We start from the raw sequence: 19,877 nt of genomic DNA, 5'->3' as shown, positions 1-19,877 counted from the left end.
CGTCCCTTGAGCAAGCTTCCCTGTTTTCACGAGCTGACCTCTGCTATCGTTCGATAAAGCCTTCCTTGTGTACTGGCTCCACGCTTCATGCTTTTCTAGAAGATGGCGTCATTGCCCGGTATAATCCCTTATGAGCGGCCCAAATCTCTAAATGCGGTGATATGTAGCTTTTTTCCATGTTTTTATTTTTTTTTTTTCTTTGCAAGTTAGCTTTAATCGACCTTTCCAAAAGGAGGTCGTTCACTGGGTTACGAGTCTGGTACAATCTCAGGACAGGCGAAGCCAAGATAAACCTTAGAACTGTGGATGAAAGTGTGCATGAGACAGAGGTTCAGGAGACAGTGTGTGCAGTAACAGGCATTGGGAACTAGGAAGGTAATGACAAGACCAGGCCAAAGTAGTGAATTTGTATCGTACAGTACAATTTACAGTGGGGGTGTTTCTTTCTCTCTCCAAATGAAACAGGTCCCAAAGAAAGAGATCCCAAAGAAAGAGAGAGAGAGAGAGAAAGAGAGAGAGAGAGAGAGAGAGGGTCACATTTTAGGTCATTTGAAGTCCATTAAGAAACAGAGGATCCAGACATCTCCATCCATATGAATTTATTAGGCTGTCATTCAAAATATTATGGAAATGAAACTCTCAAAGTTGTACTTTTTGACCTAACATACCAAATGTTCAAAATCATTTCTTTTTCCTTTGGTGGAGATTTGGGGGGGGAGGGGGTACATGGTCTAAGCTTCCCTCTAATGACACTGAAGTATTAAAATATTTTGTTCTTTTGAGGAGTACCCGAGACAACAGAGCTGTGTACCACACAAGTAGCGTCTCCCTGTTTACTGCTGCACGGAGACAGCTGCTCAGGGTTGTAACACCATCACCACGGCTAATCATCAATTTTCTGCCCTGCAGATCACAGATAGGCCGCACATTTACACAGATCACTGTGACAGTATCACCACTCCTCTGAGACTAGTAATTGGGAAACAGGGAAAGGTTAGTTTTTGTTACTTTACAGTTAAAGACGATAGCATTTCGAGAATGAGTATGGTATTAACTTTTATTGTTTTTTAGGCTGTCATAGCGACTGTTAACCCCAACAAAAATTCTTTAGAGAGTTGCGGTATTAGGTTTCTCACTGCCAATCCTTCATGACTGTTGGAATTGTTTAAAAGTTTGAATGATTGTCTGACAAAGGGATTAATGTTGGATTTGTAACCCTGCTTAATTTACAACGGTGAGAAGAGTCTTGGGAAATTCAAGGCAGCAGTCTGAAGTATATATCAAAATTCCACACGGGGAAAACGGTAATCGTACTGTTCAATGTGACTGTAGACTAATACATCATAAAACAGGGCAGAGAAAAGAGCACCCTCTTGTAACACAGCTGCCAATCGACACTCTGTGTTTGTTAGAATAGACCCAAGTGTTTGATTTGTCCCTTAAATGCTGGACAACAGATGTTGCTGTGAAGAAGAAAAATGGAGTTTAGAATGTTTATCGGCGGTAAGGCTTGGGGAGGGGTGTGTGTGTGTGTGTGTGTGTGTGTGTGTGGGGGGCGGGGGGGGTTCTATGTGGAAAAACATGGGATGTTTTCCCTTTTTTTGGGTTTCAGCATTTTTCCAAGGGCTTGAAAGGAATAGGGGGGGGGCTCAACAGGGATAGTAAGGACAAAAGAGGTGGATTTTTAAGTCTGAAATACCATACTTGTCAGCAAATACTGAATTATGCATTGCGTAGTTCACATTCTTTAAGATATATTCTCCCAGTGCTCCATACCGTGATGTGTAATTCAACGCTATGCAGTTTTATACGTGGAAACCAATCTCTATGGTAAGCAAACAATCAGGCATGCACGATAGCCTGTCCTTGTATGACTTGTTAGTCTTGTTTTCTTTTTTCACTACAAGAGGGAAAACCCTGCTGAAGAATAACATGTCCGACGCATCCGAAATAAAATAATGACCATTTTTAAAAGGAGTCTTGGTTGGAACCATCCAAATGACACAATACATTCCTAACTAGACAGGGCCAGTGACATTTGACCTCCCAAGCTGGCCTCTGAGACGGGCTCAAGTTTCATTCCAAATACAAATTCCAAGTGTGACAGCCTCGCGAGACCTGTTAATTTACAGAATGCTACAAGTCATCACACACACACACACACACACACACACACAACCTTGGCCAGCTCTCACTGTGACTTTGTTTGCCTCTGCTAGTTCTCTGGCCGCGTTTTTAATGTGGAAACCCTCAGCGACCAATGAGTGACTTTATTGTGTTTTAGACTAATGGCTTTTCCCTCAAAATATGATGTTTTGGTTCACCTTAGGGTCTGACGCTCAATATTAATTAAAAATAGCAAAACATATATTTGGGTTGGGTTTTTTTTTCAGCTAGCTCAAGGTAGAACAATTTGTATAGGAATAAATGACACTACAACACTGTGTTGTGGTGATGATAAGAAAATCTGTTTGGTGAGAACAAAAGGCTGAATCTATCCAGTAAAAACAGATTTTAGACGTTATCTGGTCCGGCATTCTAAAAGCTGTAGCCATTGTGTGAAACTGTCTCTGAGGGAAGATGGACCTAAACTTAACTGTACCCCGAACCCATCATTTGTCTCTAACCTCTAACCAAGGCTCCATTCACAACATATATGAGAAGAACTTTAAGTCTATTAAACTTTAGTGTGAGACAGTCTTGTGTTTTGGCACTATACAAAGTGAAATCTTCTCTGAGGACATATATTCATCGAAATCTCCAAATCTGTCCTTACCCTTGCTCTTACCTCTTCCCTACTTCCTTAATCCCTCTCCCAGAGTCTAGCTTAGAGTACAGTTGCACTTGGTAATTCCTTAAAACACTTCTTTTCATTTCAGGGCCTATATGGATGTGAAAGAGCTGAAAGAGATTCTGCGTCTGGACGGTTCCACACACTTGAACGTCTTCTTTGCCAACTCTTCCGACGAAGACCTGGCTGGAGTTGCCACCTGGCCCTGGGACAAGGAGGCGTTAACACATTTAGGTAAACAACGCAACTCGTGTAAGAGATATAAACAACAGCAAAAACTGGAAATCCCATTCCAAAACAAAACAAAAAAATTTTTTGTCTGGTTTTGTTTCCTACAAATACCTCCAAAGATTGTATTTTAAGTACAGTCCGATTGTTATGCTGTCTTCAATTATATTGAATTTTTCATCCAACTTTAGCATCTCGTGACATTTCAAAATAACGAACAACAAGCTTTTTTTTTTTTTTACACAGTATTCACCAGAAATCTAACGACGCATATCCATTTTTTTTTTGTGTTCCTTTTGAGGTGGGATTGTGCTGAATCCTTTGTTCTATGGCACATTCGGTCACACGCACACCATGATCCACGAGATTGGCCACAGCCTGGGACTCTACCACGTTTTCCGCGGCATCTCTGAAGTGGAGTCCTGCAACGACGCGTGTTTGGAGACGGAACCCTCGCTGGAGACAGGCGACCTGTGTGCCGACACCAACCCCACGCCCAAGTACAAGTACTGCCGAGACCCCGAGCCGGGCAACGAGACGTGTGGTCGTCGGCACTTCACCCACACGCCCTTCAATAACTACATGAGTTACGCCGGTGAGACAGAACCGCGCAGAAATGCTTTCAGCCTGTACAGACCAGTGGTTATTTCACTCTTTCAGTTCCATGTAAACGGGGACTAACATTCTTCAGTGAAATATGTTGACCTATCAAAAGAATAACCTGCAAGCCTTGTGACGGGTGACGGGTATATGTTTATTGGGTTATGGGTACACGTCCCCATAACCCAATAAACAACAAGATATTCACTCATTCCGATAATACTTACATTCATTAACTGTCTTCTGTCTTTTTTTTTTTTTTTTTAACTTAAGATGATGACTGCACGGACTCCTTCACCCTTAACCAAGTGGCCCGGATGCACTGTTACTTGGATCTCGTCTATCAGTCATGGCGTCCTGGCAGCAAACCGAGTCCTGTGCCCTTGGCACCTCGGTTAATGGCGCAGGAATCGGACTCCCTTACACTGGAGTGGTTCCCGGCTATCACAGGCCACTTCAACGACAGGTGAAAATCAATAAGCCCACCGTGACGCGCAAGCTGTATTACAGGACTTCGTATTGGGCTTCGTGCAAGAACATTTTTGCATTCTCAATATTCTTGCACTTTTTTGCGAGGTGGGCTTGTATGAGTTGGTACGTCAGATTCAGGAAATGCTTGTAAATTGAAAAAGAAAAAAAAAAAAGGTTGTAAGTGCCGCACGTACACATGATAAATGGAGGATGGGGGGGGGGGGTGTCAAAAGTTATTCTCCATTGTCAAGATGGATGGGAGAACACATGCCAAAATAGATGATGTTGCACAGTCAGCTGGAGATGTTGATATCGTAATGTAATACAATAGCCTCAGTAATGTTAACATCGTTATATTAATACATTTTGAATTACATTATAATTCAAATAGCAGAGTAAAAATGAAAAATGCCAAAAAGGATCATCTTAACATATTTATATACTATAGTTATACACTAAGTTTAACATTTACATTCTAACTCAAAATTCCTTCAAAGTGATGACATAGATACAATCCATTAGTCAACAACAAAGTTTTTTAGCTTAGCTGAACGGCATACTAATTGTACATAATTCATATGAAAAGTCCAAACCACTCATAAATTTCATTTGTGCATAAGAGAACATCTTAAAAACGAGCAAATTCTCTTAAATCGCTCATACCAGCTATTTAAGAGCAAATGTCTTTGTACAAGTGGTTCTTACATGAGGCGCATTGTGTTAGAATGAAAGAAAAAGAAGAAAAGGAAGGAAAAAAATGTATTTTGGGTCCAAAGTGGTTTGTCTGTAAGGTTTTCATTTCTCTTGAGGACTGTTATACCCATTACTGTGAAACAAAATGCCAGTTATATCTGGATGGTGCCCTGAGTATCTTTTTGAGGTTTGTGTCTAAGTTCCTGCTTCTCTTGTCTGTTGGTTTTCCTAGAGAAGTGGGATTAGTATGTGCCAGATGCACTGAGGATAAAGTCCTCCTTCAGTATGCAACAAATGCCTCCTCCCCTCGTCCCTGTGCTCCCTCTGGACACTGGAGTCCCCGCGAGGCTGAGGGTAAGATAAAGGAAATCACCCCCTCCAACCCTTCACCCCACCCCCACCTCCTCTTGACGACTACTATTCTAAAACTCTGCTGGCAAGATTCTGTCTGTCATTATACATGGCACAAACAAGATCTGTGTATTTGTGTTTATAATGTGTAATGTAATGTGTTGGAACCGCCCGAGTCTGTAGACTTCACATAAGCTCCCTTGGCTGTGCTGGAAAAGTCTAGTTGACCTGTTCTACTGACACTTGGAAATTTCGTTTAATTGGATAGCGGCATTCAAAACCATTAATGTGCAGTTTTAATGAGCAGGATAGATGATTAAAAGCTTTGCACTCTCTATATGATGCCAAAGGAGGCCAATACTGGACTGGAACAGCAATGTGATCTCAGGAAAAAAGAAGTCAAACGTGCGGAAAAAATTAGTCATCAGGGTTGTCATAAATTTTCATTTTTCTCATGTGTTTATTTTAAGAGATGGGAAATACGGCCATATAAATATATAATAAGATTAGTCCATAGAGCTTTGCGCACATAAATGAGTAAAAAAAAAAAAAAGAAAGAAAGAAAGAAAGAATTCTGAAGATGTTTTTACACCATTGGGACTGACTCATAATTTCCTTGGCTATATCAAATCTGTTGCCCTCTTCCCCTGCCACCTTTGATCCCAGCATTGTACAAAAACGATACATTGCCAAATGGAAGATTATGTCCTCAATCTGTTTTCTGGTTCAGTGTTTAAAGCTAAAAGTATCTGAAACTGATTTATCATCATTCTTGGGGGGAAAGAAAAGTTTCTCCAAACCAATGAAATGATTGCTGTTTATCTTAAACTTGTAGCTACCACAACAGTCAGCCAATCATGATGCTTTCACTTGAACCCAAATACATCCGAAAATGGAACTGCACTTGACGACTGAAACGCTGAAAAACAACCTTAGACACATACATTTCATTCCCAGCACTGGATTGTTTTTCTCCCCATCTTTTTAATTACTTAATTGGCTTATTTAGGTTGCTTTTAAAAATAAGTGAGTCAGTTCTGTGGCGGGGAAAGCCGTAAGTGCAGTGTTGGCCTAACGCTGGATAAACGCTGGATAAACGCAGTCAGTCGGAGAAGGCATGCCTGGGCTTGCCCCTACTGCCGCAGAATTCTGACTGCCTCTCTCCCTGTTTGGAAAGGTTCCCTGGTGTACTTCAGCTCAGTCCATCTTTCCACTGTGTACAGTCAAGATACAAACCTGTCTTTGATGACCTACAGCTGTTTTAAGAAAGAGCTGCTTTGTGTCAGCCTCCCCTTCCAGGTTCCTAGAAAACCTACCTGCAATATTTACATCATTCAAATGACTGCCTTTCTTCACCTGCACAAAATAATTGTGGCGACTGTATGTAATATGTGGGTGTGTTCTTTGGTCAGAAATGGTTTGTGATTTATTTATCAAACTGCAGAATGCAAGAACACTGAGGAAAAAATGTGCGTTGCCAAAATGAAGTGTGTGTGTGTGTGTGTGTGTGTGTGGTTACTCAATTACTGTCTAAAAGGGTAAAAAGATTTCAGATAGAGTGATGACCGTATCAAAGTGCAGAGACTAGACAAAAAGCACGACCAGTATGTTTTGCATAAGTTATGCTTTAAAAAAAAAGGATCAATTTGCCAGTGCCGTGCGAATCTTGCTGCGGTTAGTGGCGTTCGTGTGAAGGAGCCCACAGTTGATTGAAAACACTGCGTTGAGGAGAGAGAAAGAGAGCGAGTGAATGTGAGACCAAAACCAAGGAACGAGTGGAATGAATGACGTCTCCACCCCTACCTTACCTCAACGCTTCATGCTTCTCTTGTTCTGCACTTGCCCAGAAAGCCACCAAGTCAGAAAAATGTCTGCTCTTCCCTGCCAGTCATTAAAAAGCCAACTCAATGACCCAGCTACGTAAGTGAGGCTAAAAGCTCCACTGTGCTTAAAGGCAAAGAAAAAAAAAATTCACTTTCATCAAAGTTCCTTTTCTGTTCAGATCCTGTTCAATTTTCCAATCGGGAAAGACAGACTTGCGTTGATACCTATAGTCGAGTGGCCAGGTGGCAGATAAGGGCACTCAAAACAATAACATTTCGGTAATCTTCCATTTAGACAAGTAGCAGCTACACAGGAGTAATTCATTACTGAGGTCTGAGCTCCAAAAGCAATACAGCACAGAGGTGAAAAGGAAAACAATTAAGAAAAACAATTATGTCAGCCGACTTGTATTCCTGAGGCTTGTGCCTTCGGGTTGTATTTTCCATCATCAGGAAGGGAATGGAATTTTTTTGATCATAGTTATTCTGATTCTCCTCTAAAACAAATATCAGTCTACCTGTGATTACTGTTAACTGATATGTTTCACTAGAAGAGCAGGACAACATTTAAGAATATAACGGATGAATATATATTCATAACTAATAAACCCAGTACACATGGTTAAAAATGACAGATACCCAAATGATCTGATATGAATTTTACAGGGGGCAAAAAGGAACTGGTCATGTACTTAAAACTGGTCTCAGACTCGTGCACAGATGAGACCACCTTAAAGCACACTGCATATTCATTTTTGATATCCGTTCAGTTGCTATTGGTTTTGTGCTGGAATTCAACAACGTTTGTGTGTGTATAACTGCACACAAAACATGATAAAAACAGACTTTTAAGTCATTGAAAATGACAGTGTCCTTGCAGTGACGGAACCAGACTCATTTGATATAAAGTCTACTGATGACTACACATAGTCTGACTATTTTTATTGGAGTCCAGTTTTAAAACCAGCGTCAGGCCCCAGCATCTGGCACCGTACCACACAGCAGTTTGTCAGAAATCGGAACTGAGATATTTTCTTGTGTCTTTTCTGCTCCTTCCCCCGTCTTCTTCTTCTATACCATCCTCTCTTGTTTCAATGCCCACCTTTACTCTTCTTCATTTATTTTCTTCACTTTCTCTCTTCTCTCATCCCCTCTCCTCAATTCTCTCCTTTCCTGTCCTCCTTACTTGGGCCTCACAGCCAAGTCTGCCCCTGTTCAGGGCCCCTCCTCTTTTTTACCCACCTCACACTGACCTCCTCACAGCTTCTCACAGATAGCTGGGACCCTTGCCAAAAAGGCTCTAGACTACCTCTCAATGCTTCACCATGCCACACTTCATTTGGCCTTCTCACATTCCTTGTTTATTTATTTGTTTGTTGTATATATATATATATATATATATATATATATATACTATATGTGCATTTTAAACAGATTTAGGCGGAATATGATGCTATAGTTTTTTAAAATGCTTTTGGAAGAAAGCATAATTATTTTGCAGTTAACTGTTTCACTACAGATACAAGAACTCATGTTTTGGTAACAGAAGTTTGTACTCTAAGTTATATTATAAGCTGCAGTGGGATGAGTAAAAGTGATTACAGACAGACAGATGGATAGATAAATAGACAGACAGATAGATAGTCACACAGACAGATAGACAGATAGATAGATACATACATATTCAAAACCTACCAAAACCAAAGCAGAACAACTAAAATAACTAAAAAGATCACATATTGAGAGAAATGCTAACATCTGAAAAACTGTAAATGAAATGATTCGATATTAATGTCTGTTTACTTCAGATCATATGGAGATACCTATTACGATGCTATGGGATGTAACACTATGTGGGACTGATGTTTAAACGTGTTTGTTCTAGGTCCCCCTGACGTGGAGCAAGTCTGTGAGCCAAGTGTCCGGACATGGAGCCCTAACGCTGGTTTAGACTCGAGTAGCGTTGGTTCCCCTCCTTGTCCGCTCCAAGGCTGCATGCTCCAGTTGGACTTCCCTTACCCCCTGGTACCAGATTACCTCACTGTCTGGGTCACCTTCTTCTCTCCGGAGGAGACAGGCCTTCCGGCTATCCATAACCTCATCCTTCTGATGGTTGGAGGTTCCAACGTGTCCTTGGGTCCCCAGAACGTCTTCTGTGATGTTCCACTCACACTCAAACTGGCTGTGGATGAAGAGGTTTATGGGGTTCAGATCTTCACCATGGAGCAGCACCTAGAGATTGACGCTACCTTGTTGGCATCCAAGCCCAACAGTCCACTGTGCCAAGCCTGCCAACCACTCCACTACCGGCTAACGCGTCAACCCCCCTTCCCTAACAATCCCCATGGAATTATCACAGCAGACCTCAGTCGACGATACGTAGACAGGTAATTACAACAACCTACTTCTGAAAGTCATTAGGCTTACTGTGTGTAAGGCCAATGGTAAATTGTCACTACTGTTTCGGTGTAAAGTATTGAATTTCAACAATGTTTCTGAATGTAATTGCCAATATTTCAATTTAGTTAGTACATGAGAACAGTGTAACTGAGCTGTACTTACATGTACACACCTACTGTTAATTCACAGGCATTAGAACAAAACATACCTTGGACTGATTTGATTTGGACGACCTCTTTTTTATGTTGAGCTTTCAGGTCTTATATTTGTACCTTAATGCCTTGTTTTGGTGTACTCAGATTACCTTGTTTCTTTTGGCCAAGGGATACCAATTCACCACGTCTGTAAAAAAATAGTCTCCTCTTGTCGTACCATTTGATTTGTTGTTGTCTTGTGAAAAGCACTAGGTTGTCTGAGCCAGGGCTGAGAAAAGAGACAGGTTTGATATATATGTCCATAGTGTGTAGACTGTGAAAAATGTAGTCAGTTGATGTCAATGGAGTCTGCATTTAGGCCACCGATTATCTTTCCCCTCCCGCAGAGCAATACTGACAATTCTCATTTTGCTTTTTTGTCTCTCTTCAGTCAAGTGTAACATCTATACACTGTACATAATGAAGTTCAAAGCATTTTTTTTTTCTTCTCTCCCAGCGTAAAAAATTATAGCCCTATAGAAGATCCCATTATTTCTTTCCTGGAAGAAGTGTCTCTTATTGACAATGAAGAGATGAAGAGTTTTAGTCATTTAGGAGGCAGGCTTTGTCTGCATGGCCTTTGTGCGCGAGACTGTCGAGCTCTTCTGTGCCTCCTGACGTGGGGGTCTTGTTGCCTCTGTTGGTCCAGTGCCAGTACTATACATTAGCTCTCACTAACTCTTCTCGCTTTATTTACGACGAGACCTGACGTGAACTCGGTGCACCTCGCTTCCACAGCGCCATGCAATTAAGCATGTCTACTGCTGTTATAAAAATGAAACTGGATGGCTGGGGGGGTGGGGTGGGGGGGACACTTTTGGCAAAAAAAAAAAATTGAGAAACGTCCAACCTGAGATAAACCTCCACGTGTAGGCTGCAGTAAATTCACCATTTCTCCATGTTGTTGGCTGTGGTCGACTAGTGAATCTGATTGTTAATGAACTTTCAAACTTATTCCTCAGGTTTCCCCAGGATGTTAATCTACCAGCGCATCTACGGCAGTAGACTTATAGCAGCATTATTCTGCAGCTCTCTTTTTCCCCAAATTATTGTCGATTTGCTTTGGCAAGCGCGAGTCCTCCTGGAGTCCAGCTTAAAACTCATTATAATTAATACAGAACATTAAGTGTAAACTTGGTTTTAAGGGGGATTTGCACGATATGCAAAGCGGGTCACAGTTTGGGTTGAGGTTTGGCTTTCCTGCAACACGCTAAAACTGCAACAGCTGTGTTCCCTGCACTGTGGCAGTTGCGAATAATTCCACCCGCCATTTTTTTTTTTTTTTTTTACCAAAGAAAGTGGTTTAATATTTTGTGCTGTTATGCTTTTGGAGGCATTAGGTAGGGAAGAAAAAGGATCTCAGTCCCTGAGTAGAGGGACGTTTTCAAAGAATTCCGGATGCCTGAAAGAGATCTTAGTATTATGTGGGGTCCGAAAATCCAGGAAACTCATTAATTCCACGTTGAACTGGAATTCTTGGAGTCACCTACGGGGAGGCCACTGAGTAATTTTCTTCTCCTATGGCTTTTTTCATTCCCTTTGAGGTCAGGGATGGTTATAAAAAGGTGAGCTACTCTAGTCTGGCTCCCTGTCGGGACGGGAAAGTTAGTCAGTTGGTACCTATTCAGCCTTGTCCTGATGATTAATCGAAATGACTGATCAAACTGCAGTGGTTTGGTGGATTGTTTGACAGACTGGTCAAAGTTTAGTTTGGCTTGTTAAAGCATGTGCACTTTGATTTTGATCACAAACAAAAAAAAAATTGCTTGCATTCTTGTCTGAGTACTAAGCTTACCAACCATTCTCTTCTAATTTTCTCCTCATTCCAATGGCCTTCAATGTCCTCAAACTGGTCTTACTTACAATTGATATATCCGGCACATAAGTGGATAATTACCTAACAAACACATGACGTCCAAACAGCCTTTAAAAAACATTCCTTTAATGCCTTAAAGTCATTAGCAGTGGTCCTGATTCAGGCAACAGCCAGTAAATGGTGTTGAACATAAAACCAAGACTGGTTCCCAGCATGTCCAGTTCAATCTTGATTTTTCAGCTGGGCCCCCCCCACATTGCGAGGGCATCCCTGAGCGGGACGGGATGAATGATGTCACAGGCTTCCGTGCATTCCAGGACCAGGGCTTGAAAAATATTGTTATCGTCCGAAAAACCAAAGCACAGGAAAAGGCTGTCACAGTGTTTGGCACGAACTGAGCCTGCAAGAGTTTTCTGGCTTGCTGTCTTTGCATCTGCACTGGAGGCATAAACCTGCTCTGTGTTTTTCGATCTCGATTTTTCGCGCAGTATTGTACTGCCGTGAAAATCATTTTTTGGCTTAGCTTCTCTAATGTCTCTAAAACTGCTTTTGCTTATGGGTAGGCTAAATGTATGGAGTTTTGTCTTACTTTCCCCATGAGCTGAAGGATTACCTCTCATTCTTAACTTGTCTCAATTCTCCACCAACAAATTGCCTACCCACTATTGTGCAGGTGAATGGGTCTACGCTTTAATCAACTGGCTTTTTCCACAAACAAATACCAGTATAGTTACTCTAGCGCAAATACTTTTTTTTTTTTTTATCAGTATGCTGTTAAGGTTGTTAAGAGAGAGAGAGAAGCTTCATTGATTTATGTCTAAGTGAACATTCTAGTTCCAAAAAAAACCAAACTCTAATTCAGCTTAGCCACCGTGAGTGTCCGTGGGAAACATGGGTTTTTGAAAATAAAACCACAAAACCACACTGCGGGCCAAGGGCTTCCAATTGCCGCCTTCAGGCCACAGGAGATTCCAAGCACGGCTAAAACACTTAAATGTCCAAAGCTCCTCTACTTTCACGCCTCTGCGATCATCTGACTCGCTCTCTGCCGTCTGAACAGTGCAGTTTGGAACAATGAGGGCTTTACGGTTCTACAGCATCTGCCTTTTTTTTGTATTTGTCGGAGTCTAACAAGGGTACTGTAAATTCATTGAGAACTTACTCTTCTGGTGAGAACAGGAGCGTCATGGAACAGAACCCAGGCGCGGGACCAATATGTGTTTGATGTATTTCTCCCCTGTCCAAATACTCAATGGATGCGAGGACCACCACCCCCCAATCTTAACCAAGCCTGTTACTGAACCTGCATTAAGATCCATACAGCATGTTTAAGATGAATTAACACAATCGGTCCTGTTATAGTTCGATCAAATAGAAAAGCACACAGGATAAAGGGATTGCTTGACAGCAACACTGATATCTGAAATGCCTCATATACATTTCTATGTAAAATTATTCCTAGCAGAACCTCCGATATCAACTTGAGGTTGGAGGGCCTTTGCCATGATCGTAAAGCTTTGGAGCACGCTATCATCATGCATCTCCTTTGGTGGGGAGTAACCCTCTGATCCCCAGTTTATAAACTTAATCTCCAAGCTGGTCTCCACAGAGCAGTGGTAAAAGCCTACGCCTAGAGGAAGACGTGTTAAATAAATCTGTTATTCAATGAATTCTATAAGCATGTGTAGGTTGACGTATTAGTGGTGCAAACGTTTCTTGGAAGAGGTTGAGGGAAGAGAATTAAGAGTTGAGAACCCTGTGAGGCCCACATTATCCTTCTCCCAAAAGTTCTGGCACTTTCCCACCCCCTCCCCTATGATCCTCTGTTCTGGGGCAACATCTCTCTCTCTCTCTCCTTCCTGGAAATTCATTGTCAAGGAGAAATGAAGGGGAAAAGAGGAAAACATGGGGGGGGGGTAGAATTATGCTATTAATTGGTCATGCTACAGATTTACGTTGAAAGGCTTGAAAGTACGAAAAATTTTGTCTAGGTTATGTTTATGTGGTCCTCTCGAGTTTCTCTTTGCCTTGCATAGCCAAAGTCACCCTGAATTGTTTGGTGCAGTGTTTAGCATGGCTTCTTTGTCATTAGCCAGTTTTACACTTGTTTAACACGGCTAAATTCTGACCTTGATCAGAATGTGTAGTTCAGAAGAAGCTGTACGACGTATTAGGTTGAGACTCCACACATTAAACACTCCTGTCTGCACAATGCGTGCATTGATATTTTTTTTTTTATAGTTTCGTTTTTCTGCCCTGCATTGCTCCCACTTACCTCTGCATTTTGTGTTACTTCATTGCCCAGTGATTCAGACTGTCCCTGGGAAAGGTGAGATCGTTTGATGCTCTGTATTAATGACTGCGCATCTGTACAGCAGCTCACATTTCTACCACTCCCTCAAAGTTTCTCTCTCTTTCTCATTCTCCCTCCCTTGCTCTCTTAAGGAACTCGAGCTCACCGTTACTAACATACATTTTTAAAAACTTTCTTATGGAGCTAATTTTAGCTGCACTTTTGGTGGGTTTTGCGCGTAGTAGCATCCAGTTGCTCACACACCTACACCCGCACATACAAATACTGTAACGTCGCCAAAAACAAAAGGGGAGAAAAAAAAAAAATCAAAACAGAAGACGTGGCTTTGATGACATGAGAAATGACTTGAGGAAAGTGGAGAAATTTTTATTATGTGAGAAACCCAGACACCAGTAATGCTGCTTAAGCTGAAGGCATACTTAAGGAATGTCTTTCTCCTTCTCTCTCTCTCTCTGTGTGTGTGTGTGTGTGTGTGTGTGTGGGTGCGTGCTACCATTGTTGTAGGGATGTTGTACCTGGAGTGATGTACACCTACCACGTGCTGACAGTGTCCAGTGAGGCTCAGAGTGAAGCCTCCCCACCCCTCAGTCACCAGCTGGGAATGCCCTACTGCGGAGACGGACGTATCCAAAAGTAAGCGGCCCCGCTTCGGTTCTCTGAAGAGGTCTCCTCAGCTATCCTTCCTGGCCTCCGTTCTCCAGTCGTCTAGCCTCTGTGGAAGTGGTCCTGTTAAAAGAGATGTAGCGAGAGGAGGACAGAGATTTTGGGACAGGGTTAGAGAAAGCTCCTCTTGCAGGGCACGTCCGATGATCCAGATCAGGGGAATGCTATGCTCTCTCTGAAGAAATGACAGTAAATGTAGGATTTTGATGCAGCTCTAGACATGCTTGATTCATTTAATTTAAGTTCATGGGAAGTGAATGGACAGCTCAATCAGGAGTACATTAAGGAAGGAGGTGTGGTACTACAGAAGGGGTAGTTGCCTCTCCCTGCACAGGCATAGCCTACAATTCACATCTTGACTTGTGGGAGGAGAACTGGTTTATCCTGGCTACTTTATGACTTCAAATACAGCGTTAAGTGCAATCAAAGGCAAATAAGTTGTTCAGTTCTTAAACTCATGGTTAATTGATTCATGTAGATTAACTCAAATAATGAAAATCCTAACCAAATTAGCATATATTCTGTTTTTCAGATACCTGGGAGAAGAGTGTGATGACATGAACTCTGCCAACGGTGATGGATGCTCTAGTCAGTGTAAAAAGGAGCCTCTGTTCAACTGTGTCGGTATGTTTCAGAGATTCCAAACATTAGTTTCCTCAACTGGTTTGATCCGACAGTACGCTTAGCAAAATTAATTAGTAATCGTTGCAAAAATTCATTTTTGACCTTCACCTTGGTAATGCCTTTATATTAAACATGACAGGGCCTTTCACGTCGGAATCCAGTTGTAGCAGCTTCAGCTGGTTGTATAACAATGAGTTTCTTGCTTCGTCTGAACCAGTTCAGTTGCTGTGTGGTCTTTGTGATAATCGCTTGTTCGATTGCCCCAATTTCCCAGCCTCTACGCTGGCCTCCGTTTCTCCTGTGTGGGCATTCCTGTTAGCATATCCTTTCTTAGTCGACTGCTCACAGTGCCTGTCAGTTTGTCAAAGCCTAACAAAGTTATAAAGCTATAAAGCAAGGGTGAGTTCGTTGATTGAAATGCTAACTATGGCTGTAGCGGTATCCGAGGCTGTCAAAAAAAAAAAACCCGAGCCTGAATAGTGAGACCGTAATTGCCATATTTCACGCAACTCACAAAAGAAATTGCTTTCGGTTTGTAATTCTCAAGATCTGACAGTCCGGTTAAAAGAGAGTAGAAAAAAAATCCATTTGAGCTTCTTTTCGCTAGCTTTTGTTCCTCATTTTTCTTTTAACGTGTGAATAAGTAGCTGGAGTGGGGTGAAGAAATAAAGGGGAAAAAACGATCGCGAGAACAATCTAGCCGTACTTTGAACTGCATTCTAAAGTGTACATTCAGCTCGCGCTAAAGGCTTGTCCCTGGTTGACCAGAACACCTGTGGTAGGCTAAGCTTTGGGGTTGTGTGGCTGTTTGCAACATCAGAAGTCCGACGGCGGTTAATTAGCACCACTTTCACGGAGTAGACAAGAACGCTGCTTGTCACTGAGTTCAATGAGTTCGTTTTCTATAGGCTTAAATGAGAGAGCGGCGAAATTCAATAAACTCGCCTTTTCTTTCCGCGGAAAGAACCGCATCAGCGTTTTGCTAAGCGCTGCGTCCCTCCTCTTCCCATATCCATCCATTTCTGGCTGAAGTTTGAATAGCAAAGATGCAGTGCTATAATTACCTGCATTTATCTGTGCACGAAAATGCAGACTGAACTTCTTCTTGTATGTGTGAACTCACATACTGAAAATATTGAAAACAAATTCAGTATTGCATTGTAAGAGATACGTGTGATCAGGAACTGTGTTATGATTTTTTTTCTTTTCTTTTAAAATCACCTTTCATACAGCTTTGTCTCTAACATTGCCTTAGTCATTTATTAATTTTATTTGTTTAATCACATTTAGAAACAATTGGAAGTCTATGATGTTTATGGTTATTATCTTACAGTTGTACTTTTGTCATGTGGCATCCTTTCATTGTAAATACATAGGAATACTGACAACTCCTGCAGCTGGCTGGTCTCTAAGGAAGTCTTTAGTTGCTGTTTTCCAGTGAACCTGTGACTTTTCACGTGTTCACGTGCCTGTCCTGCTCAAATGTCCAGTCATGCTGAGTTACAGGGTGGCTGATGCCTCCCGATTGGTGGAAAATCAAGGAAGAAAGTTCCTTGTGACATAATGTCATGGCAGCCGTGTCCCAAGGCTTTCTATCTGTTTATGTCTCTCTTTTTTGTGTGCTTCTACACACTTTAATTACATCAGCAGTTTCTATCTAGATTGAGAAATTTAGTCTGACCAGAGCATACAAAAAAAAAAAACACTTATACACCTACAGGTGTTAAGGTAATGTGCCTTGGCAAAAAGGAAGACATATAATGTGAAGTGGTCCTGAATTTAAAGATCATTTCACAAAATTGAATTCAGATGTCATTCAGACTTTTGTAATTCCACCACACATCCATTTGCAGTTGTTTTTTTTTCAGCCTAGTAAAATGTCACAACAAAACAAAAGGCTCTCACTCTTTCCCTCTTATCTCGGCACAGTGGGTTTTTCTCCCCCGCTCACCCCCCCCCCCCCAATGCATGTTTGTATTGAAAGAACACCAAGACAAATTTACAAGTACAGCAAAAAATATTTTGAGTAACATTAGTTGCTCTCCGCTATTTTCCAGCGCTCTCTCGACTCACGCACCCGGCGTTAATAAAACAAGCCTTTTTTTTTTTTTTCGGAGCAGGAAGACAGGGGACAAGGGTCCTGCCCCGGGGGTTTCTCCAGCCTTTCACACTTTTTCTCTTCCGCTGGGTGATATATATGAGGCCCCAGTGGGCTAGGAGGATGCCACTTGTTTTCGCAAAAGCTTAGTCGGCCACATTGTCTCAGTCCCGTTTGAGGGCAGGGAAAGGAGGGGCGGGTGGGAAGAGTGTAGAGATTGATAAGTGGATATCCTGTACGTGTGTTTCCTGTACGCTCCCAACCTCCCTTCTCCGGAGTTCACTGGTACCTTGTCACGGATGACCAGCATCAACTTGAGCAGGTGATGGAACTGTAGCCGGTCGAAAACAGGGCGCTAAAGTTTCCCCCCGAAGGGACGGCAGGGTGTCCGCGCAGATGTCCCGTGCTAAAAAACACCTCAAGGTCCAGTCGACATCGGTATGGAGAGCAGCGGTATTTCAAAAACAACAACAACGAAAAAAAAAAAATATAATAATGAAGCGCAAACTTGCACATTTTTAAAATTCCCAAACAATGCTGAAAGGTTTATGGTAACAGAAATTTTTGACCGCAGTGTAATATGACCAGAGACAGAAGAGAGATCACGTTAGATACTGAGTAGTAAGAGTTCTCTTAAGACTCTGCAGTCCAGCAGAATTCTGTTCCAGTTGGAGAATTACCCCTCTCTTCAGTAAGGATGAAGATGTCCAAACATTAAATTTATTCTAATCACAACCACTGACGTGCCAAAGATACTGGTTTACATCTATGAAGAGAGATGCATACAGTGTGGCTACACTTTTGTTTGACTACCAAGCAAAGAGAACAGAAAAATGAACAAGCTCAGAGAACACCAACATAGTCAAAGAACAGAATAATCTGTAATGAAAAACAGGACTTTGAAGAGCTCCTCCTGTCAGATGTTCATCTGATAAACTGTGAGCATGCAAGTGTTCCAAGAGTGCTTCTGCCTCACTGGTTCTCTCTCTCTCTCTCTCTCTCTCTCTCTCTCTCGGTCTGCCCATCCTGAAGATGAGCCAAGTTTGTGCTACTTTTACGATGGCGATGGCATGTGTGAGGATTTCGAGCGTGAGACAAGCGTGAGGGACTGTGGCCTTTACACACCCAATGGTTTCCTGGACCAGTGGCCTACAGGAGTGGAGGTGTCTAATGAGGAGAGATTACATTGCCCGGCCGAGGTGGCTGTTGGCTATCCAGCAGTGACAAAGGTGAGGTTTTTGAATTTCTGTGATTGGATAAACACCTGTGCCCCTGACTCAAAAAGTCTGCCACGGTGCCCTTTCTTAACCTGATACCTTGGCTGAAACCAGCTGTTAGCAATGCAAACGAAAAAAAGGAGAAGACAAATGAACAGATTAGATAAAAAAAGGATTTATTCGTTAGTTACACGCTGCTGCAAAAGAAAAACGTGTCACGCTTTTTGGGCAAAATGCCTAAAGGCTCATTGTTATCATCATATTAATGTAATGGCGGTTTGATCGGATTAGGCCCTCAGACACGTCCACACAAACTCACACACACACACACACACACACTTGCACACACACACACACACACACACACACACTCACACTCACACTCATACACACACACACACACACACACTCGCACGCACACACATGCACACACATACGCACAATGATCTGTCCTTTTCATCCCACCTGTTGTTAAAAATCAAGGACATGACTTAATCTGAACAATGCATGCACAACCACACAGAAACTCACAGACCAGACGCACCCACACACACACACATACACATGCACACACACTCAAATGCCCCTTCAGTATAATACTGAACGTATGAATAAATCTGTACAAGATTCCTTTACAGAGACTCATAAAAATAATATAAAAAAAAAAAAAACTCACACTCACACATGGAAGTTGTAAAGCACTGACTGCTTCCAAAGGAACCCTTAAAAAACCGTATTGTTTCGCCCCGTGGATATTTCGGCATGATACATTTATTAATTCTGGAGTTTTCTTGGCCACTCTCCTCCTCTCTCCTCTCACAGCTTTAGCAGTGAAAGTCTCTTGTGCACACAGTTATACACGCTGCTAAATTAATCATGTCAGAGAACTGTTCCCAGCAAGTGGAGGATTTAGAGTGGTGAGAAACGGCAAAATGTCACTGTTCTTTTAATCCTGTTTTTTTTTTAGAGAGAAATATCAGTATATGAGCTCAAAACAAAGAATGCTTAAAACAAAACACGTTATATCATTTACGACATTCTTTGCTGATTGTTTACACAGATACATTTTTAATACATTGCTCTTTTTCTTCAAATCTATGTACTTTTTTTTGCCCTTTTTCCCAAAAAGTTATCAGGCAAAACAAGCCTAAACGTTGAAACAAAGTTATGGCAGAGCGGTAGATAATGGTTTTAAAGGCGGTTGAGTATTTTTTGAGAAAACGAGACATCACGAAGAACAACTTAAATCACAATCATTCAGATCATTTTTCAACTGCAGATTGCAAAGTAAACGCGCGTGTAACAACATCTCGAACAAACGATTTCCAGATCCGCGCGTGTAATTTGTATTCACTTGCAGCGAAATAACCATCTGCGAAAGTTCGTTTAATTGTAACGGCCACCTCACCCTGAATAACGTAACAAAAAAAAAAAAACCTAAATCAAATGTCATTACAGAACTTAACCTTTTAATCACAGGCGATTATTGCTGATGACGTGTCGGCTGGTGGTATTTTGTTCAGAGACAAAGCTACATGCTGTAATGTAACTCTCTCAGGGTCATCACTAGTGAAGCCCCTGAAACCTTGGTCAC

At 41.8% G+C, this 19,877-nt stretch overlaps 1 protein-coding gene across 1 annotated transcript in view; it reads left to right on the top strand.

Annotated features, from left to right (window-relative positions):
* The window catches only part of pappab (pregnancy-associated plasma protein A, pappalysin 1b), a 55,096-nt gene that overhangs the window by 10,908 nt on the left and 24,311 nt on the right, over positions 1-19,877 (top strand). Inside the window, exons 3-10 of the mRNA XM_030791667.1 lie at positions 2,880-3,025; positions 3,321-3,614; positions 3,893-4,085; positions 5,016-5,137; positions 8,843-9,344; positions 14,186-14,314; positions 14,877-14,968; positions 18,099-18,295. Coding sequence (XP_030647527.1) covers positions 2,880-3,025; positions 3,321-3,614; positions 3,893-4,085; positions 5,016-5,137; positions 8,843-9,344; positions 14,186-14,314; positions 14,877-14,968; positions 18,099-18,295 — 1,675 coding nt within the window. The remainder of the gene's footprint in view (positions 1-2,879; positions 3,026-3,320; positions 3,615-3,892; positions 4,086-5,015; positions 5,138-8,842; positions 9,345-14,185; positions 14,315-14,876; positions 14,969-18,098; positions 18,296-19,877) is intronic.

This window comes from Chanos chanos, chromosome 14, assembly GCF_902362185.1.
Source record: "Chanos chanos chromosome 14, fChaCha1.1, whole genome shotgun sequence".
Classification (NCBI taxonomy): Eukaryota; Metazoa; Chordata; class Actinopteri; order Gonorynchiformes; family Chanidae; genus Chanos; species Chanos chanos.
The sequence above is the reverse complement of the archived record's forward strand: the minus strand, read 5'-3'. Positions and strand labels throughout refer to the sequence as shown.